At 40.8% G+C, this 22,737-nt stretch overlaps 1 protein-coding gene across 2 annotated transcripts; it reads right to left on the bottom strand.

The window, feature by feature from the left end:
* Positions 1-4,406: 4,406 nt before the first annotated feature.
* Positions 4,407-20,284, bottom strand: LOC146653730 (von Willebrand factor A domain-containing protein 5A-like). Of its 2 annotated transcripts, XM_085381032.1 has the most exons (21): positions 20,139-20,284; positions 19,503-19,550; positions 19,175-19,377; positions 18,863-19,085; positions 17,499-17,665; positions 17,301-17,415; positions 16,995-17,170; positions 16,814-16,902; positions 16,524-16,668; positions 16,079-16,158; positions 15,802-15,916; positions 15,541-15,699; positions 15,341-15,444; positions 15,004-15,212; positions 14,891-14,923; positions 11,848-11,874; positions 10,926-10,964; positions 9,180-9,227; positions 7,155-7,303; positions 6,861-6,984; positions 4,407-6,772 (listed from the first exon to the last, which is right to left on the bottom strand). In XM_085381032.1, exons 2-21 carry the CDS (start codon positions 19,540-19,542, stop codon positions 6,693-6,695), a joined length of 2,325 nt encoding a protein of 774 aa, XP_085237158.1. In that variant the 5' UTR covers positions 19,543-19,550; positions 20,139-20,284; the 3' UTR covers positions 4,407-6,692. The 2 variants fall into 2 exon arrangements, 1 of the variants encoding a protein (XP_085237158.1); XR_014907367.1 differs by lacking the exons at positions 4,407-6,772; positions 6,861-6,984 and having other exon boundaries at positions 7,249-7,303; positions 9,669-14,923.
* Between the last annotated feature and the right edge of the window lie 2,453 nt (positions 20,285-22,737).

The following is a 22,737-nucleotide window of genomic DNA, read 5'->3' as shown; positions in this document are numbered from 1 at the left end:
CTACATCCCGGAAGGGGCCTGATCGAGCCACAAGGGCCACCAGGAGTGAGCCAGTATATCCATATATTCTCCTCTCAGCCCTTCTGCCCAAAATGGCGAACAGAGAAAAGGGGTGTGAAGACCCCATAACTCACTGCTGTCTGCTGTTCTAAAGTACATTTAAAACATGGGAGGGGTCTACTACTACTACTGTTACTGCTACTACTACTATTACTGCTACTAACACTACTACCAATAATAATAATACATTTACTTTAAAAGCGCCTTTCAAGAAACTCAAGGACACTTAACAGAATAAAACAAAAAGTAGAATAATGACAAATGGTAAATGGCCTGTACTTGTATAGCGCTTTACTTAGTCCCTAAGGACCCCAAAGCACATTACACTACATTCAGTCATCCACCCATTCACACACTGGTGATGGCAAGCTACATTGTAGCCACAGCTGCCCTGGGGCGCACTGACAGAGGCGAGGCTGCTGGACAATGGCGCCACCGGGCCCTCTGACCACCACCAGTAGGCAACGGGTGAAGTGTCTTGCCCAAGGAAAATTTAAAACTGCTGGCTAAGGGTAAACGTAAATTCAGTAAAATTATAATTCACATCGGCAGTAATGATAACCGGTTGCGTCAATTGGAGGTCACCAAAAATGAATATTGAATCGGTGTGTAACTTTGGAAACAATATTGGAGTCTGTAGTTTTCACCGGTCCCCTCCCCAGTCAGACCAGGAGTGACATATTTAGCCGCATGTTCTCCTTGCTGGCTGTCTGAGTGGTGTCCAAAAGACGATGTGGGCTTCATAGATAATTGGGAAACTTTCCAGAGGAAACCCGGTCTTGTTAGGAGAGACAACATTCCAAGGTTCAAGGTTCTTTATTTGTCACATGCATAGTTATACAAGTATAACACACAGTGAAATGTAGCCTGACACGCTCCTCGACATGTGCAAAAATTGGGGGGGGGGGGGGGGGGGGGGTGTAGAGGAAGAACATTATATATACTATATATATATATATATATATATATATATATATATATATATATATACACATATACATATAGTATATACACTGGGTGAATGTGCAGTAGTAGCAGCAAGCAGGTGAATTCTGTACATTAATATGAATAGACATCTGACTATTTTACAGGAGACAATATAAACATATTTAAATTTAAAGGAATTTGAAATGTACAGTGTGCCTTGGTTTAGAGTGTCTGGAAGAGAGTCCTGTCTCAGTCAATTATAGATGATGTGAGAGGGCGGGTGTGTGTGTTTAGGGCACGGATGGCTTGGGGATAGAAGCTCCTCTTGAGTCTCTCTGTCCTTGCCCGGATGATGCGGAACCTTCTACCAGATTGCAGAAGTTGGAACAGTTTGTTGCCAGGATGGGACGGGTCCTTCAGTATCTGCGCTGCTCTGGTCCGGCATCTCCTGGTGTAGGTGTCCTGAAGCGGGGGGAGAGCAATCCTGCAGCAGCGTTCTGCTGTACGGATCACTCTCTGGAGAGCTTTTTGGTCCTTCACACAGCTGTTCCCGAACCACGATGTCATGTTCTGTGTGAGGATGCTCTCCACAGCGCCTGTATAGAAAATCCTGAGGATCTTTGGAGAGACCCTGAACTTCCTCAGTTGTCGTAGGTGATACAGGCGCTGCCTAGCCTTTTTGGTCTGGACCTGAATGTGGGCAGCCCATGTCAGGTCTGAGGAGATGTGGACACCAAGATATTTGAAGGACTGCACCCTCTCCACTGGAGCTCCATTGATGATAATGGGCTTGTAGTCTCTGTGCTGACCCCTTCTGAAGTCCACCACCAGCTCCTTGGTCTTGCTGACGTTCAGCCGGAGGTGGTTGTCCTGGCACCACGATGCCAGATTCTTCACTTCATCCATGTAGGCCGCCTCATTGTTGTTGGAGATGGCACCCAACACCACTGTGTCGTCAGCAAACTTCACAATGGTGTTGGAGCCATGGGTGGCCACACAGTCTGAAGTGTAGAGGGAGTAGAGCAGTGGCGAGAGGACACATCCCTGAGGTGCTCCTGTGTTGATGGTGATGCTGTTGGAGAAGCACCTGCCCACCCTCACCACCTGAGTTCTGCCAGTGAGGAAGTCCAACACCCATGCACACAGACGGCTGTTAAGTCCCAGATCCCTCAGCTTTGTGAACAGTCTGCAGGGCACTATTGTGTTAAACGCTGAACTGTAATCAACAAACAGCATTCGCACATAGTTACCCTGTTTCTTGTCCACGTGGCTGAGAGTGGTGTGTAGGACGTGGGCGATGGCATCCTCTGTGGATCTGTTGGATCTGTAGGCGAACTGCAGCGGATCTGTGGTGTCTGGGATGGAGGAGGAGATGATGTTCTTCAGCAGCCTCTCAAACACCTTCATTACTACCGAGGTCAGTGCAACTGGCCGGTAATCGTTCAGGGATGAGGGTTTGCTGTTCTTGGGCACAGGGATGATGGTGGATCTTTTGAAGCATGTGGGGACCACAGACTTCGCCAGGGACTCGTTGAAGATGTAAGTGAACACACCTGCTAGCTGGTCAGCACAGCAGCGCAGCAGACGGCCGGTGATGCCGTCTGGCCCCGCCGCTTTCCTTGTGTTCACTCTCCTCAGTGCCGCTCGGACGTCATGCTCCGCGATGCTGGTCATCGGTCTCTCGCTGATGACGTCACTGTCCTCGGTAGTCAGGCGGTAGATAGCATTAGCTGCCTGGCTAACCTCGAAACGGGCGTAGAACCGATTCAGCTCGTTGGTGAATGCAGAGTCGGCGTTGATCGGCGCAGTGTCCCTGGCTTTGTAGTCCGTAATGGTGCGTAGTTCGTGCCACATACTCCGTGTGTCGCCCTGGTGGAAGCGGGACTCCACACGTTCCCGGTACCGGCGTTTGGCATCTCTCACCGCGCGCCGCACGCCGTATGAGGCCGCTTTGTAGGCGCTCATATCGCCAGTGGCGAGACCCGCGTTGTAGGAGGCGGTCCTGGCGTTTACTGCAGTGCGGATCGATCTGTCCATCCACGGTTTCTGGTTTGGGAATGTGGTGACTCTCGCAGTGGGGATAATCTCCTCCGCTAGCATATTGACGAAGCATACTGCTACTTCCGTAAACTCGTTGATGTCGACTGCGCATGCTCTGAACACGTCCCAGTCGACGTCGTTGAGTGTGTCCTGTAGCGTAGCTTCTTAGATGGAGCAGCTGTCATTTCTAGAAATTTATTTCTAAATAAAATTTATTAAACACATATTAAAAACATGACTATCCAGAGTTGGGATCAAGAAGCAGACTTGCAGTCTTACATGCCTCTATTCTCTCCTCCCAGCAAAACACCGACTTAAATGAGTCAAAACCCCGGAGTCATACTAACTATCAGAATCCTTGAAGCACAGGCCGAGTGCTATGAGATTGACTCTAAGATCACAACCTGATTAAAAACAGAATCTAACATAAACATTCTTGAGATTACGGGATGGCAAAAAATGTACTTTAAAACAAGATCTTCTTGTTTCATTGGGACAGTAAAGTCCCATAAGAAAGAATAGGCATACCTGTGTAAGAACAGGTATCACTGCTATGGAGTTTAATGTTTTACATGCAGACTCAGGGCTGCTAGTCTCCTCTCGGCATTTAAACATTGGTAATTTAGAAACTCACAGTTCAACAGCACAACACTGTGTTTCCTTTTTACATCAAACATTTCTTTCAGCCATCTGTTTTTATCAGTGGATACATGACTAACTTTTATTCAATAGCCACAAATTACACAAATCCAAGATTAAATATTTTATTTATCAAAGACATGTGATTACACATTCATCAAGGAGCTAAGCACAGTGTAAGAAAAACTTTATAAAATAATAATAAATGTTTTATAAAAATCATATTCTCTGATGATCACATTACACGTGTCACATCTGTTTTTTGTTTTTTTCACTTTGGACTGAACATGGTAACGCCTGGACCTAAAATATCAGGGCTGATTTTTTTGTCCCAGTCCAGGCCTGCAGCCCTCCGTTAAGAAACCATGTTCTGATCTCATTTCCACATTGATACAACCGTGATGAGTTTATTTTAGTGCGCTTTCATTGAATCCGTTTGATCTTTATTTAAGGTCATTGGTTGGATACTTATCTGTAAAAATCAGAAACTCACTCGATCAAATTGTTAAGTGGTTGAGCAGGCTGATCCACAGCTGAGCCGAGCATCCCTGTACACCAGACCGTTACAGCAGTTTGCTGGTTTGATTTGTCTTGATGGCTCACACCTGTTGCATAGTGAGTTTCAGTTTCTACCTTCTGGGCAAAGGTTCCTGGTTTCAAAATGTAAAACATGGAGGTTTAAAAATAGCTTTGTTGTAGCAGCCATTACTCAGATGAACAAGTTATAGTTTGTTTGTGGTTGTATTAAGAGTATGTGATGGATGGCTCATGACTGCAGAACAAATCTAGCTATGCATTCCCTCTGCTGGCCTTGATTTCACTCGCTGTGAGACATGGCTGATGATGAGGTCTCATTTGTTAGTGGAAATTATGTCCAGCTGTTTACTTACATGACATGAATTAAAAAATGAAAGCTATGCATTGGAATAAGGAAGAATTTTGCTTCACTATGACTTTGAATTTAAGCTGCATATTTTCCTCAACCATGATTAAAAAAATGTGTTGAAAGACAGAACTGGCCAGGTGTGTTGGTCTTTTTAAATATTTTAAAATTTAATTATTTATTTTTTTCATGGTGACTCATTAGAAGGAATGATGGGTCCAAACTCATGTGTGTTGTTATTTGTTTAATATTTGATGCTTTCAAGCAAACAGTAACATTAAAGTTAGAATACAAAAGCAATAATCTCTGGTACTCTTACAAAGCTGACTTTGGACACATGCAGCATAAAATAAGGCACATTAGATAATAAAGTTGGACGATGCAAAGATCAATGTGGATGAAGTATGAAGTAAATCTGCTTCTGTGTATGAATCGCAGAGGTGGGACCAAGTCATTGTTTTGCAAGTCTCAAGTAAGTCTCAAGTCTTTATCCTCAAGTCTCAAGTCAAGTCTCAAGTAATGTCAGGCAAGTCAGAGTCGAGTCTCAAGTCACTGGTGTAAAAGTCCGAGTCAAGTCACAAGTCTGAAACTTTGAATTTCAAGTCCTTTCGAGTCTTTAAAAAAAACAAATGAAAAAATAATGTTGCAGTTATATGCTAAATGTAAATATTAGACCATGTAATTTTAAAATCTGTGTTTTTCTCAACACATGACAAAATAGTGAACTTAGAAAATATACACAAATTGTGAAATTGCACCTCTTTAAAATGCAGCTCAATTAAACCTAGCTCCAAGAATAATTTTCACCGACAGTTGAGATAAGCTGCATGTCATTCTTGGATGCGGTTGTAGGACCAGCTTTAAAATCGCATGACAAAAATATCATACACATTAAAAAAAACTGTATCACCAACGTAGCCTGGAAAACATTTGCTAGTTAGATGAAGTCAGCTATCTCATCTTAGCATATTTATATGCATATTTATAATTATACGGTTCTTGGAGTGAGTGCATACACTCATGAAGTTTAGTAACTTCCGGTCACTGCAACAAGCCCAGGTACAGTTTACCGACGGATGGGTGCAGGACCTTGAAATGCACCGTGTAGAACGAAAGACCATCGTACGTATCATAAGTTTACCAGTCTCACAAATCGTCGTCATAAATACACATTTGTTAACCGTTTATTAATAGGACCTTTGAGCTCAATGGTAATTAATTAGTAGTGGAAATAATTTCTGGTAGCATCACAGAAATGTAGCAGTGACAATAATATTGTATGCTGTAATCGTACTGGGCAATTAGTGATACAAAAAAACTGTTTTATCCTGTGAATAAAAGTATGTGTTTTTGTCAATGTACCATAATAACAGAAGCGAAACGCAATATTGTGTCAGGATAATTTACTATTTATGCACAATAAATAAAGGAGCATAGCGCGACAATTTCTGTTCAGCGCCAGACTTGCTTGTAACCTATATCACCAATTATGTTATGAAAATGACGCATTAACTACAACAGCAGACTGACCTTTGTGTAAATGCTTGGAGCAGACTAACCTGTGAGCTGGAGTGTTCTAGGACGTTATATTTGATCTTTGAATGGCTGCAATCCAGTTGCCTCTTTGTTACTTCGGAAACATGGCTCGAACAATTTCTCTTCCACGACGTAATCCGATAACAACCGATCTCTTTACCCGTCGGCTTCCCGTGGCTGTCATGCGACCGGCTATTGCAGTTAATAATACAACGGCTTCTTGACATTTTTGTGTTTCTTTTTATCGCTGTGTGACTGATTTTAATTGAAAGCCTGCGTGCGCTAGTACCGCTTGCCACGAGTTCCCAGAATCCTTTGCGGTTCTACCCGTGAATGACGTCACATTTTCAATCTCTATATAATATGCATGTTAAATTTTATATTTGGGGTGAAATATCAAGTCTTTTCAAGTAAACCGGTTCAAGTCCAATTCAAGTCCCAAGTCATTGGTGTAAAAGTCCAAGTCAAGTCACAAGTCTTAGAACATTTTTTCAAGTCAAGTCTAAAGTCATAAAATTAATGACTCGAGTCTGACTCGAGTCCAAGTCATGTGACTCGAGTCCACACCTCTGATGAATCGTAAAGAAGTTGTTAGTTTATAAAAAACTCAGAGGCCAAGGGCAGTTTTTTGCACACTGCAACCCAACAATATATTTCCGGCTTCCACACACTCTGTCACAGACGGTGCTGGAAAAAAAAAAAGGAAACACAAAATAAAATATTCAATTAGCATCTTAATAACTGACCGACTGTAGCAACTCAGTATAACCATCACCTTTTTGCGCACTGAGCCATGATACAGCCTTTGCAGCCAGAAGCTCCCACTCGTCCTTTGCATCCATCTTGAAACCATGAAGCCAGATCAGAGCCAGAATGGTGGCCCACACTTCACTGCTGGCCTAGCGTATAGAATCAGAAGCCATGTAGTTAAATATTAAATTAAGTGAGGCAGCATGCAGATGTTCGTTAACATGAGTGTGTAATTTTGAAAATTCACTTTTGAAACCATTTTAATGAATACGTTACAAACACCCACTATTACTGTGTTATTATTTATTTAATAGCCCACCTTTTCAGGCTTTGACTTTTCCACCTCCTCGTTGGTCTTTCTCAGTGCAGCAGCCAGACCTGGATCAAGCAGCCAGCAGCCAGACGCCTTCTGGAGGGAGACTAACTGTAGCAAAGGGTCTCTGAGTGGCTTCTTAGCAGGTGGAAATTCTTCATCCGGCAGTTGTGAAGAGGAAAATTTAGAGGAAAAGTTACATAATAAAATGCCCTTCCTGGGTGGAATTGAAAGCAATATTTAAAATAATGTGCTGAGTTAAGTAAGAAAATAGTTCTAATGATTTGGTTCCACATGTTGCAATATATGTGTCATATTTAGAGTTGTTATTATTTCTAATTGGGCAATTAAAAGAACAACATTTAACAAAAGACGTCAGCTTTGACAACCAGATATATTTCATAGCTTTTTGGATATTTGATGATTTCTTTTCTCGTGGAATCAGTTCCCAGTTTGGATTTGGGAGACACACACCCTCCCTACATTTAGGATTAGGCTTAAACCTTTCCTTTTTGATAAAGCATATAGTTAGCGCTGGATCAGGTGACCCTGAATCCTCCCTTAGTTATGCTACAATATGTCTAGGCTGCTGGGAGATTCCCATTATGCATTGAGTATTTCTTCTTCAGTCACCCTTTTCACTCCCTATGTGTTTATACACCTCTCTGCATTGAATTATTCTTCCTCTCTGGCTCTCTTCCACAGCGTGTCTTTGTCCTGTCTTCCTACCCTCACTCCAGACTGTCGCAGCAGATGGTGACACCTTCATGAGCCTGGGTCTGCTGGAAGTTTCTTCCTGTTAATATGGAGTTTTTCTTTCCCACTGTCACCAAAGCGCTTCCTTATATGGGGTAATATGATTATTGGGAGTTTTCTCTGGATTTTTTTGTATTATTGTACCTTACATTATAAAACACCTTGCGGCAACTGTTGTTATGATTTGGCCTTATATAAATAAAATCAAATTGAATTTAGTTATGGCATCTGACAGTGGACTCCTCTTTGTTCTGCTAGACTTAAGTGTAGCGTTCAATACTATTGATCATAACAGTACACATATTAAAGGAAGTGCACTACAGTAGTTTGAATCATATGTATCCACATGTATCTAACAGATTCTAATTTGTGATTGTAAATGATGAGTCTTCTTGACATGCACAACTTAATTACTGAATTCTACCAGGTTCTGTCCTGGGACCAATACTTTTTGCGTAATACTTGCTTCCTTTAGGCAGAATTATTAGAAAACAATTAATACATTTTTATCACTTTGCAGATGACCCTCAGCTTTATTAACCATGAAATCAGAAGACACAAATCAACTAGTTTAACTACAGAAATGTCTTACAGATATTAAGGTCTAGGTAACTTTTAATAAGTCCTAAAAAACCTAGAAACATGGTGTCTAACCAGACACTTATTTTGATGGTATTAACTTGGCTTCCAGTAAAGTGTGGGAAATTTTACCAGGATATGTCCTTCAATGCACATATTAATCAAATATGTAGGACTGCCTTATTGCAATGTGTCTAACAAACAAAAACATTATGTGTAAGAGTGATACTAAAAAATTAGTTTATGTATTTATTACTTCTAGGCTACACTATTGTAATTCATTATTGTAGATCACTTTTAAAAATGTCTGAAAAATCCTCAGTTGATCCAGAACGTTGCAGTGAGAGTACAAACAGGAACTATGAAAGACAGAGCATATTTCTCTCATATTATCTTCTATTCATTGTCTTCAGAATTTAATTTAAAATCCTTTCCTTCATATAGAGTGAGGAGAACTTTCAGTGAAAACATTCCTTTATGATAAAGCTCATAAGTTTGGGCTGAAGCAGATGACTTTGAACAATCGCTTAGCAATGCTGCAATAGGCTACCGGGGGGCTACCTATGATGTTTCTGTTTATTATTAGGAAAAATGAACCACGCTGGCTGTCTCTTTTATAGTTTGCCACACACTAAAAACAACAATTAAGAGTACAAAAGCACCAATTATACATAAAAAAGAAGTCAAAACAGATACCTCCATCCATGCTGTACAAACAGCAAAAATCCATGAGACATCTGTCTTCTGTTTTTTCAAAGGAAACACAACAGTAAGCACACCAGATATTCTTAGTTCTATAATTCTAATCCAAATGCAAACAAAATTAAAACATGTATCTTTCATTGCACACTAAATTCAGTAGCAAGGTTAACTGATGTGCAATCTCATTGCACTTGTCTGACTGGAATTGAATTATCTTAATTGCTCATGTGTAGCATGCCAGACTAAATCTGTCTGTGTCCACCGTCACAAGTGTAACTCAATTAACTTGCAGTAATCCCAATACTGACTAACTACTAGAAGACAAAACCAACCCTAGGCAGTACTGAAATGTTTAAAATCATCCTATATACTTTACAACAAAATAGTTATTTGCAGATAAAATCTCTAATAGCCAGTTAAAAATAATAAATTAATGCTTTAATTAAACTATTTGAGAGAAAATCAATCTTTACACATCCTTACACAGCCTGTAACTGGGGTTTTCCTGGTGTGATAGACCCCAGCCTCTATGGATCTTGTGCTCAGAACTTGTTCCTGTGGTGCCATGATTAGTGCCTCTGTGCTGTCTTTCAGTCCAGCTTTGTCCAGCCCCTCGTAGAAGTGCCTGATTTCGATGTCAGCCACTTCCTCTATCTGCCAGTTGTTCATACTGTGCAGGGGACTGTCCTTCCATGATAGTTCCTCCTCTTTCTTTGGTTTCTGCTGCCTGAGGTATTCACTGAGCACATGGTTGGTTTTGGCCATCTTCTTGGTGTACTCGTGGATGTTCGTTGTCTTATCCTGGACTGTGGTACTGACACTCAACAGTCCCCTGCCTCCTTCCTTCCGCTTAGCATACAGCCTCAGGGTGCTGAACTTGGGGTCAGAACCATCCATGCAGGGTCAGGAGTTTCCTGGTCTTGATGTCAGTGGCTTCTATATCCTTCTTTGGCCAACTTATTATCCCAGCAAGGTACCCGATGACCGTCAAGGCCTAGGTGTTGATAGCCTGGATCTTGTTCTTACCATTTAGTTGACTCTTCAGGACTTGACTGACCCTCTGCAGGTACTTGGTGGTTTCAGCTTTCCTAGCAGCCTCTCCACGGCTCCCATTTGCCTGTGGGATCCCCAGGTACTTGTACCTGTCCTCTATGTCTGCAATGTTGACTTCTTGTAGTTCGATCCCCTCAGTTCTGACTACCTTCCCTCTCTTTGTTGTCATCTGATTACACTTCTCCAGTCCAAATGAAATTCCTCTGTCATTGCTGTATATCTTGGTGGTGTGGATCAGTGAATTGATATCTCGTTCACTCTAGGCATACAGCTTGATGTGATCCATGCACAGGAGGTGGCTGACAACTGCTCCATTCTGTAGTCGGTATCTGTAACCAGTCTTGTCAGTGATCTCACTGAGGGGGTTCAGGTCTAAGCTGAACAGCAGTGGGGACAGATCATCCATCTCCTTGGTAGATCCCGCACCTGATGGTGACTTGTGCTATTGGCTTGAAGTTAGTCTCTAGTGTTGTTCGCCACATCCACATAGAGTTCCTGATGAAGGCTCTTAGGGTCCTGTTGATCTGAGCCATGTGCCTACTCATCTTTGCCGCTATGATGCCTGAACAGAAGCTTCCATGTGGTAGGAATGCAGGTTATGTCCAGTAGTTGGATGGGCCCGGTCCCTTCTACAAACAGCTACACATTTACATAGATGTACAGATGTGTCATTTAGGTTTTACTTACCTGCTTCAATTTCCTCAAACATCGCCGCGGAGTCACACACTATAACGTAAAATAGAGTCAGTACATTTCTTAAGAATTTGTTAAGGAACACTAACTTACTGATTTGTTGATATACAAATACAAAACAATAGTATAAAAGTATGTAAATGTTCATCACTGTCACCTTTCTAATCAGAATCTTGATTTCTTGTAACAAATATTTTAAAGTCAATGTCATTTATTGCTTTTGGATCGTCTGAACCTGACTCATTACATGTTAAGATGAAATATTAATCTGTTTTTGTCAGACAGATGAATGTGAATAAAAAGAGTACGATGATAAATTTAAGAGCAGAATGTCTGTCTCCACATCATACTACGTTTCTGGCTTCCGAGAGTCTTACAGCAGGTTAGAATATTACCACAATATTTAAACTGTATTTAAATCTACATGTTGATAAACACCACCTATATTTAATCATTCAAGTTCAGACACATTGGCTCATTTAAAGGGTCTTTTTCATTATTTTTACTCTTTTGTGCAGTAGAGAAGAAAATGGCTCTTTATGGAAGGAACTACATGATCACATATTTAATATATTACATTTCTAATTATTTAATAATTCAAAAAAGTTAGTTTCACAGGAAGGAATTGCAGCTTGATTATGACGCTAATATGGAAATGTTGGGAAAATTAGACATTTCATTTGCTGTTTAGATCAGTACGTTTATGGCTTCTGAGGTCATTATCATGACCTGCAACTTATCATAAATGGTAGTAAAAAATACCCCAAATACAACAACTGGGAAAATAAATACTGCAGCAACTGTGCAGTGAATGTTTGACATTTAACATTTCAAATACAAATATGTTGGTTTCTTTGTTTTTATTTTAGAAATGCACATGTGTGTAGATGTGTGTTGTCACTCAGCTTCTACTTACTAATCGTGGATGGAGCAGCCCTGACCGCTATGAAAAAAAAAAGTCAGGTTGAGGGTGAACATATAAGAGAGAAATAAAACCTGGCATTACCACACCGTTGATCTTTAAAATGTATAAATCAACCTTAAACAGGTTGAGGTTATCAGGTGAAGACTTCACTTTGTAACACAGCACATTACAAAGGCTGTCACAGCAAATACTGCAGCTATTTGCATACAGTATTCAAATGAATTCATCCTCTATACGGTTGCCATTTGCCTGTGGGATTTCCAGGTATTTGCAATGTTGCATTCTCATAGTTTGATCCAATCAGTCTTCTTTACTATCTGACTACACCTCTCAAATCCAAATGACATTTCAATGTCATTACTGTATACCCTGGTGATTGGTGAATCAATGTCACGTTCACTCTTGGCATACAGCTTGATGTCATCCATGTACAGGAGGTGGTGTGACGATTGCTCTGTTCCATAGTCGGTATCCAGCCAGTCTTGTCAATGATCTCACTGAGGGTGTTCAGGCGTATGCAGAAAAGTAGTAGGAACAGTGCATCTCTTTGGTAGATCCCACACTTGTTGGTGACTTGTGCTTTGGGCTTGAAGTTGGCCTCTACTGTTGTACACCACATCCCTATTGAGTTTCTGATGAAGGCTCTTAGGGTCCTGTTGAGCTTGTATAGATCTAGGCATTACAGGATCCAGCTGTGGGGCATCGCGTCATAGGCCTTCTTATAATCAATCCAGGCAGTGCACATGTTGATAAGCCTAGTGTTGCAGTCTCGGGTGACTGCTCTGTCAACCAGTAGCTGGTGTTTCGCTCCTCTGGTATTCCTGTCTATTCCTTTTTGTGCCCCACTCATGTATTGATCCATGTTCCTATTCATCTTTGCCACTATGATGCCTGACAGGAGCTTCCATGTGGTACTGAGGCAGGTTAACGGCCAGTAGTTGGATGGGACTGGTTTCTCCTGGGGGTCCTTGGGAATCAGGCCTTTGTTTAGCCATTACAAGTGTCATTGACTAGTAGCTGGTTCATTTGTGCAGCCAGACGCACATGGAGTGCAGTCAGCTTCTTCAGCCAGCCAATTTTACACACACGTGTGTGTGTGTATGTGTGTGTGTAGAAGTACTTGTACTGTGTTTGCAATGGTAAAAAACCTTGAACTCCCCGAGCGAAACAGGGGAACGATAGTGTGCGGTAGGGCTGCCACAATTAGTCGACTAGTCACGATTACGTTGACTATCAAAATCGTTGACGAGTAATTTAATAGTCAGCGCGTCGTTTGAAGCTTTGTAAGATCACAAAAGACGCAGGAATGAGTAGTAGGATTTAAGAGTGTAATAACGGACTGAAACAAAAGATGGCAGCACTGCATGTACAAGGATGCCAGCTGCCGTTAAACCCCAAAGAAGAAGAAGCTGTGTCCCAGAATTCATAGCGCAGCCCAGCTCAGTTTCCAACAATGGCGGCAGCTAGTTAGTTTTATTATTACTCTTATTATTCTTTCTGGGTCACAAAATAAACGTTTAACATATATCTGCTCAGTTTATCAAGACACCACATATTTTCAAAAGCGCTCCGACGTTTTCGGAGACGTCTGTTACCCACCAGCTCGATAGCTAGCGGGGGGGCAAGGCTCACTAGAGCCTGTGAGAACACCGGACTCCCTGCAAATCGTTTTCAAACCCACCGCCGTCTTTCACTACTCAGGTTAAACATACATAAGTCACTTAGATAACTTTAAAATGTTATTGTTTGGCTTTTTTTTTGTATTTTATTTGTTCCTGAGTAAATCGGTTTGGCTGAGGTTCAAGTTATAGTTTTACACAGCTGAATAAACGTCAAGCAGACAACTGATTATCAGAAGTGTGAGATACTCGAGAATATACTCCGGTGTCCTGTTATATTTTAGATAGCAAGGAGTTTATTAAACTTCACCGAAACAATCTGCAAATTTCATTAAAATTTAACAAACTATCATCTTGTCTTTATTTTTAGTTAGCACAGACCTTAAGCACTCAAAGCTGTAAGCTAATGATAGTTATATAAGAGCAGATGCTGCTGGTGCAATAAGCTGTAGTTTTACGTCCAATGGATGATGATCTGATTAGTCGACTAATCGCAAAAATAATCGGTGACTAGTCGACTATCAAAATAATTGTTTGTGGCAGCCCTAGTGTGCAGCCACTAATAAGATAAGATAAGATTTAAAACAAAGATTTAAGCACCAAATAGGGTAAATTGAAAATGCCATTTGATGTCTCCAAATATAGAGCTTCTCTTTTTTATGTAATATACATATAAATTCCCCACTAGTTTTGAGGGCAGTCTAGCCTTCAAGCTCAGGTGCTTTACATAGTATCTTTGCTGTTCCCAGGACTGTGCTCTTCTGGACAGAGAGCTCAAATAATGTTCCTGGGATCTGCTGGAGCCACTCACCTATCTTGGGGGTCACTGCACTGAGTGCTCCGATTACCATGGTTATTATACTAAGTCCTATAAATCTAACATAATAATATAATAGCTCTGTCTTTGGTCAGCAATTTCCAAGGCATCAGGTATGGACAGCTTGCTATACTACTTAGGCATCCCTGTCTTCATCACATCTTTCTGCAGCTCTGATAGTTGGATTAGTTCCCTCCATAATGCCTTGATCTTGGCCTCTAGACTTCTGGTACATGTACTGCTCCTGGTGGCTATTCATCTTGTAGACAACCATCTCACCGATAACTGCTGCCGTGGTGTAGATCATTTAGTTGATTTCAGTGATGGTCACAATAGGCATTGTCTGCACTGCTGCATTCGTATCTTCTAATAGACCCTCAGAGTGTACTTCATGTAATCTTGATAATCAGTCACTGAGGTCACGTTTCTCAGCTTCACCATGAACCTATCTTTCAGAACCACCAACAGGGGCGAGAGGGGGATTTTACACACACACACACACGTATGCGTCTAACACTTCATGAGTACTGTGTGTGTGTGTGTGTGTGTGTAGAAGTACTTGTACTGTGTTTGCAATGGTAAAAAACCTTGTACTCACCAAACGAAGTACAGGAACGATAGACATCAGGCACTGATAAGATAGGATAAGATAAGATAAGAATGCCCCAAGAACAATATGAAGTAGATAGGATTGCTAATTATTCATGTTACTTGGAATATCTCGGTGCAGAATAGGTCCTTGAATCTCCTTGTTGTTGTCTGTATTGACAACAATGAAAGCAGTGAAAGAACTGCTCACTCCTGATTGGACACTCAGCTGCACCACCTTCTTCTTTACTTCTTCTTTTTCCTCATTGTTTTCTGCTTCCATCTCTAGCAAGCAAATAAGAGTCCGAGCAGCTAACCTGTGGACTATTAAGCTACAGACAAGAGAAAATATTGGTATGGTGACATGGTCACAATTACCATGTAATTATCATGTTACATGCAAAGTGAACTATTGTAAAGTTATTATCTAATAAATCCAGTAGATTAACAGCTCATTTACCCAGAGTCTGCTGCAGGTCTGAGACTGAAGTGCAGCTGGTTCTCAGAGGGATGACCTGCCAGGCTGTACTTCAGCGTCACACAGCCCTCTGCTGCCTCTGAGCTCTGACACAGAATTACGGTGTCAAATCAATTTTATCTTTTCAAAACATGACAAGCATAAACACAGAGATCTACACTGTGAGAAGATGCTGCTCCTACCTGTCCAGTGAGCTGGGCATAAATTAGTGACCTTTGACCCTGGAAAAGTGATGTGATTGGTGGAGAGAGTACAGTGATAGTGGATCCCTTTGGTAAATCCCATGTAACAGAAACATCTTCCACTGCTGGTTGCAGAGAAAAATGCAGTGACTGCATCACCTGATGAGTACAAAAACTGAAATCATATCTTCTGTCCAATTTTTTTTTTTTTTTAAAACACAAATCATTTTTTGCTGTAACTCTTATGAGTCATTGTTTTACTTTTGGTTGCATCCTGTCAGTCCCTGTGATGAACTGAGCATGACCTCCTCCTTCCTTGGCCATCCCATTGATGAGAGCAGAGCTGGCCCCTTCCCCAATCCCAAAAGAGAAACACCTGCAACACAACAGTTTTCTCTGAGTACACAGAGGACATGTTGGACATTCTGGGAATTGTGTAGATGTAGTTGTTTTTTTCTGGTTTGCGAGAATACAGCAGTTGTTTTAAAAACAGACACACTTGGCATATAGCACATATAATCACATTTTTTTGTTTTACCTGTGGGAACCTGAATTTTTCTTCACCAGATCGATCACTTCTTTGGTGTTCCCCACCTCTCCATCAGTAAAGACAAACAGCTAGAGAGGAGAGTTTACACACAGTTTTTCAACTGCACAAGCTGAAACACAACTCTCTGATATGTAATCAAGTATGCAGTCAGTAAACTGTTTTAACAAGTAAAAACAAAGAGAAGAAGCTTTAAGCAAGAGTGAGAGTGAGCCACTCAACAGATCAACTCATGTATAATTAGCAGATTATATGAGACTGATACAGGGCTTGATTCATGGTTAACTTACATGTTGGAGTAATGAATGAGAAAAAAGAAAGACTAAAGAATGACATTATTAAAGTGTGTGTGTGTGTGTGTGTGTGTGTGTGTGTGTGTGTGTGTGTGTGTGTGTGTGTGTGTGTGTGTGTGTGTGTGTGTGTGTGTGTGTGTTACCTGTCTAGGCTGAGTGGGAATGCAGGGCTGGCTGTAAATATGTTTGAGCGACTCCAGGATTTCTGTTCCTCCAAGATCAGCCTTCATCTGCTCAACTTTCTTCAGAGCCTCCTCCATGGTCTTCTCACCATACTCTACACTCTTACTGCCATGACAAACACACAAATGAGATCAAACATAACCTGGAGTTTTGCAGAATCATCCAAAGGCAACATGTTGACTAACAGCAGGGAAGATATCTTATCACACATTTACAGTGATATCACTGAGATCATATGAATACAACTGACGGGAAGATGTGTTCATAACTGGACCCAAAACTGTAAATGTTGAAATAGCAGCCCATTGGTAAGCTCTTCAACAGGAGCAGCAGAGTGTCCTTCAGGGAAGAGGGAGAAGATGATGAGGCCACTGTGTGAGAGGAACAATTTAAGGAAATATTTTGTAACACTAACACCACATCATAAATACCTTGGCACTGCTGATCCGAGTTTCCTTCTGCTCAGTGTTATTCGTAGCACAGTCCATACTTCCAGATCGATCCATTAAGAACACAAACTCTCCACATGAAGCCGTTGAAGACATCACAGACTGGGGGAACTCAGGGTACAGACTCACCATCACCACTGGATCACCCATCAGAGAGCCTGAAACACATGAAAAGGACAGAAAAATGTCAAGTTTACATTTTGTAATAGCTCCAACACAATTAACTTTTAGATTGAAGAAGAACAATTTTTATTTGCAAACTAATGACTTCACTTATTTTTCACTCACCCGGCTCAGCAGAGGCCTGTCCTGCCTCCACCACAGCAGTGGGCTGGTGGGCGTCTTTGTAATAAATCAGCAGTTCAACATCTCTGTCAAACTTGTGTCCTGCAGCCAGCTTGACCTGCACACCACAAACACATTCATATTTATTCATCAGTAACAAGTAACAACCACACACAGCAGACACATCAGCACTCTACCTACCGTGGCCTGGGTTTGATCAGTGTTGAGGTACTGCAGAGGGTCCAGGGAACAGTTGGACTCTACTTTAGAGATTGGACGAGGAGAGGACACTCGGGCAGAAAAAGACAGACTGTAGGGCACCAGAGAGGCTGGAACAGAAGTCACCTGGAATAATGGATCTTCACTATCTGCACACAACATCAGGTTATAAATGATGTAATTAATGAGGCATAATATAATCAAATAATTTAGGCTGTAAAGACTCTCTGGTTCACATGGTAGTACAGATAAAATGAGGAAAATAAGCATTTTGCTCAATATAAACAAAACTACTTTACAGCTGTTTTAATTCAAAACAATGAAAAAGTGACAGAAAAGGAATAACTTGACTTTTATGACCTATGGATGGAATAATGAACCATATCGGTAACAAAACACAAACATCACTTTTTGCCTATTCCTTCTTCAGAAAAAACAAAAAATCTGTTAGGGTGATATAAAATTTCATGTCAGCGAGAATTAAATAGTGTTAAGTATATAAACCTCTTTATGATCTAACTTTTGGAAAAAAATAAGGGAAACTCCATATAAACACACTCATTTAAAACCATTTACTGATATAAAATCATGACGAGAGGGAGAGTCTGTGTTTGCACACTGCATCAACCTACTTCCAAAAAAAATTATAATCTGACAAATGCAGTCCTGTCAAAACTAAACACACCAGTTCCAACAAGGTTTTATGAGGTGTTTGTGCTGATTGGTTTGGTTTTCTCTGACTGTGATGGTCAATCAGTCAAATATCTCCAGTTTTGGGTTTGTTTGTCATCTTTCAAGAAGTCTTGTGATTGGTTTAGGTGCAACTTTGAAAACAAAAGCCATGCTGCCATTTTCTTTTTGAGAAAAGAAGTTTTCTCCTGCAACCCCTAAAAAATAAGCCACACTTGTTCAGTCTTATTCTAATACCTCGAAATCTAACATTTGATATGCTAGCTGAGGCCTGTAGAATCTGAGATACAGCTTTTGGGCTTTTTGTAATTTCTCTGAGGATGCACTAAAGCTTTTCACTGGACTGGAACATTTCTTTTTCACAGCTTTTTATATTTGGTAATCACAATGTGATGAGAAGTGAATCCTTTTTCTTGCAGAATATCAACTTGAAACTTGACCTAATTATCTTCCAGATTTTTCTCACAGTATGTGTTTTCCTGTATGTGGCAACAGTTTCATATCTGGTTCTGTGTTCACACCTTACAGTAACTGGCAAAGTTGGAAGACGGATTTTTTGTGTGTTCTGTCAGTGGTGTGAAGGTTGGAAGGTGGTTCAAGACTTTCACTGATATAGTTGAAGCATTTCTGGTCCAAGTATTCTGAAGTTGTCCTACCCTGAGGTTGGTATCGAGGGTTGAGCACACCAGGCAGACAGAACCTCAGACCATCATCAGCCTGCACAGCCAGCTCAGTGACGTACTCCAACCTGATGGAGGCGCTCTCTCCTGGAGGAAGGCTGCCCACACGCAGAGAGAATATATCTGGACTCTCATCACTCTCCTCCAATAGGAAGGCCTGCTGACCGGAGCTCAGAGCATCATCATACTCCTCACGAGCCTGAAGCACAGGTGACACATGCCAGTGACATTCACTGTGTTTATTTTGAAGCTCACTTATAATCAGGTTATATTTACTGTCCAGCTCACCTTCTGTTTCTCCTTCACCTCAGCTACAATCTGCGTCTGTCCAATCTGAGCGCTGAAATGACAGACAGCAGCATCTCCAGGCAGAGGGAAGACAAAAACAGCCTCTAATGGTTTGTCCTCCTTGTTCTCGTAGTTCAGAGTGGAGACCACTGTAGCCACATGGTCCCTCACCTCCAGCTCCACCTCAATGCTCTTCAGAGGAACTGATAGAAAAATAATATTAGAATAAATACAAACCATACATCAGGGTATTATTATGTGCCATTACAACAACAACAACAAAATCTACATTTGAAGTTGTTTTAATTAACTTCTTTTCCATCAGTACCTGGTTCCTTCTGAAGAGTTAGCAGACCACAGCAATCCATTATCTTACCTGTAAAACAAGAACACTTAATACTGAAACTTTTACACTTTACAAATACGGAACATTCAAAACATATAGCCGCAGTCTGAAATAACGGGTATGTCGACCGTGGGAATAAACGTTCTCCGTTAACTACTTTCTTTTTTAGGCTCTGTGCCTAAAATAAACCTTCATCAAATAAAGGAATCACTGTAAACATGGCGCTTCTGGTCTATTTTTAACCGAAACTCGTAACACAAATTGCTCCTGACCGATTTATGTTTTGAGTACAAGTTACTTTGGTGATGTAAGCAGCTAAAAGGAGAGTCACTGTCGGGAACAGCTCGCTGACGCATTAATCAGGGTTTTTGTACAGGCCTCGGGTTTTGTTGCAGTCTTGTTTATTATTATAACCAGCCAAGCGTCCCTCTGACCGTGACTTTCACTTTCACATTAAACTGTTGTCTGTTGTATAATCCTGTGGACTTTCTCCACTGCATGACTGTAGACACACATAAACAGTTAGTGCGGAATGTCTGTGTGACAGCACCCACATGACAGCGATAAGCTTTCAGGTTTTCCTGTCAGTCCAGCTGCTGTAATAACGGACAGACTTACCTCAAAGAATGTACTGATGTTTCCGGTACAGTTTTACTGCAGCCCCCTCCTCTAAATACGTGAAGAATGGTGTTAAAACACGTAATGTTTTCGATAACAACACTGACCTAACTGAAACAACACACCGGGTATGCTCGATTTTCTTGTACGAGAGCACCCAGTGGCGTAGTGATGTGTCGGTCGCGAACGAAACGGCTATAAGAGCCGATTCTTTGAAGTGAACGACGCGAGCCGACTCCTTATTGGGAGTCGTGGATTTTTCCCCTTCTCTCACCCTCTGGCACTTTTTTCTGCTTCACTCAGCACGTGAGCCTTGTGCTTTGTGCTGGGAAGAGGGGGGAGGGGCGGTAATAGCACAGGAACAGAGTCAGAGGGAAAGCGAGAGAAAGAGAGCCAGGGGCAACAAGGTCACATTAGAAAGGTATAGTGAGCATCCACAACTATTTTCAGTTGCGGATGATAAAGGATTCAGAAAGTTTATTCATGCAGGCCTACAAGACAGAGAATGTGCATCTTCTTTTTATTTTCATATTTGAATTTATATTTAATTGCGCTGTGGTTTGCAGTGTTTTGTGTTGTTTCGTTTTAAATTTGTTCAAAAGGAAACAGCTGAAAATTTAAATAGTTAAAAGTTGAAATGTAAATAGTAGTTGTTTGTATTATATGATATAATTATAATTATTGTATAATATAATATATATGTGAGTGCTTGTGTATAAATACACAAACAATACACATATGCTTTCAATTGTGTAATTTAAGCGATCTAGGTAGCTCTTGTTTTGGAAGTTCAGTTAATGCTAGAAATGTGCTTTGGAGTTTGTACGTACTTTGTCTCTAGGGGCCACCGTATATATTTATATATATATATACATATATAAATAAAACCACGTGTTTTCTTTTACATTAGTAATTCCTTTTGTGCATCATTTTATATTGTTGTTAAAAATAAATAAATTAAAGCAACAAAACAACCTGAAGAGCCGGTTGGGAGCTGAAAGAGTTCAGGGCTCAGTTTAGGCTCAGTTTAGAAAAAAGGCAGAGGGAGTGTACACCCAGGGTACCAAACAGGCCGCTCCTGAGAGCACAGGTGTGAGGAGCTTTATGTTACAGTTTCTGTCAATCTGTAACCATCATCACAGTTTTCATTCAAGTCACACCCCTTTAATCCGATCAGTCTTTTTTTTTCACGATGGGTATATTATTAGTATCTTATCATTAAAACCTAGAAAAAAAATGAGGTTTGAATATTCTTCTTATTATTATTATCTGTTTATTTATTTAATTTTAGATAATGTAAGTGTTGTGATTGAGAGAAACATGTTACCAGAGGCAGGAATTAACAAAGTACAAATACTTCTTTACTTTGGAGGATGTGTCCTCTTGACAGTGTACTTGACATATTTGACTGCTGGTATCATCTATGAAGCAATTTGTTTATCAGCTAGGAGCTAGTTAGCACAGCTGCATTTTAAATTTTGTTTAGTGAGTCAAAGGAGAAAGAACAGATGCTCAGAAGAGGAAGATTGTCAATGTTTTGCTGAACAAAAGAGTGAGTGTTTTTTTTGTAAAGGAGCGAAACTTTGTTACCACTTGTATGTTGAAATCTTCACTCCTAGTGTGTGTGTGTCTGTGAGTGAGGAATTCTCTTGTTTTATATTATCACTCCCTTTCATTCTATCTGTGAGGACCTGCGTCTAATGGGCTTCTCTCTTCTCTTTCATGCTTATCAACATTACAATTGTCTTTCTGTTATGTTACCAAGATTAAATCTGTTTAGGGCTCGTGGCATCCTAGTGGAAGACGATGGTGTGAGTAAATGTGTCCATTCCCCTGACCTCTGACTGTGGTTGCTGTCCATGGTGCTGATCAAAAGCTGGAAAGAATCTACTGACAGTATTGATTATTGGTATGCATTATTTTACCAATACAGTGAGAAAGAGAGAGAGAGCAAGAGAGGGTGAGAAAGACTGTGAGAAGCTGTTTTTGCTTCAGGTGGAAAGGGCCCAAAAATAATGTCCCCGGCCGAATCACAGTTGTTACACTTGTGAAAGGGGGTCTTTTTAAAGAAAAAAGACCTCCTCCTATTGCAGTAAAAAAAGTGCACCATAGTCAAAACATTTTAACAGCACTCTAGTTTTCATACAGTCATACTCATTCTGTACACTCAAACTCCCCGATACACCCACCCAACATAGCACCTTTAACACTGTGTGTGTGTGTTCATATACTCCTGTTTCACACATCCTGTCTACTGAAAGAGGGTGGCATGGAAATCAAATAGGGTGGCAAAATCAAAGCCATTTCTTCTATGCTGGTGTTACTGTGGGATCCCAGAGTGGGATATTCTGTGTAAAACACGTGTTATGGGACATGTTTCATTAATATATGTATTCATTTTCAGTTTCTTTAAAAGAATAGAAATCCATATTATGTTGGAAAGCAGTGGGGGCAGAATGTTGGTGGTTGCTCCAGGGTTTCGGGGAGCAGTAAGGGAGCCCACCTTCCACTGCTTCCTCAGACACGTACTGGAGAAAAACTGAGACGCATTGTGTCTTCATTACTCTGCTCTTCACCTGCTTTTTCAGGTAACATATTT

Source organism: Rhamphochromis longiceps, linkage group LG14 (assembly GCF_057381845.1).
Source record: "Rhamphochromis longiceps isolate RC_006_pf linkage group LG14, R_longiceps_female_GT1.1, whole genome shotgun sequence".
Classification (NCBI taxonomy): Eukaryota; Metazoa; Chordata; class Actinopteri; order Cichliformes; family Cichlidae; genus Rhamphochromis; species Rhamphochromis longiceps.
This window is presented reverse-complemented; position numbering and strand designations above follow the sequence as displayed.

Coding starts and splice junctions, on each gene's coding strand:
- LOC146653730 (XM_085381032.1), bottom strand. CDS start 19,542: ATGGATTGCTGTGGTCTGCTAACTCTTCAGAAGGAACCAG. Junction 19,378..19,502: donor AACTCTTCAGAAGGAACCAG/GTACTGATGGAA, acceptor TTTTTCTATCAG/TTCCTCTGAAGAGCATTGAG. Junction 19,086..19,174: donor AGGTGAAGGAGAAACAGAAG/GTGAGCTGGACA, acceptor CCTGTGCTTCAG/GCTCGTGAGGAGTATGATGA.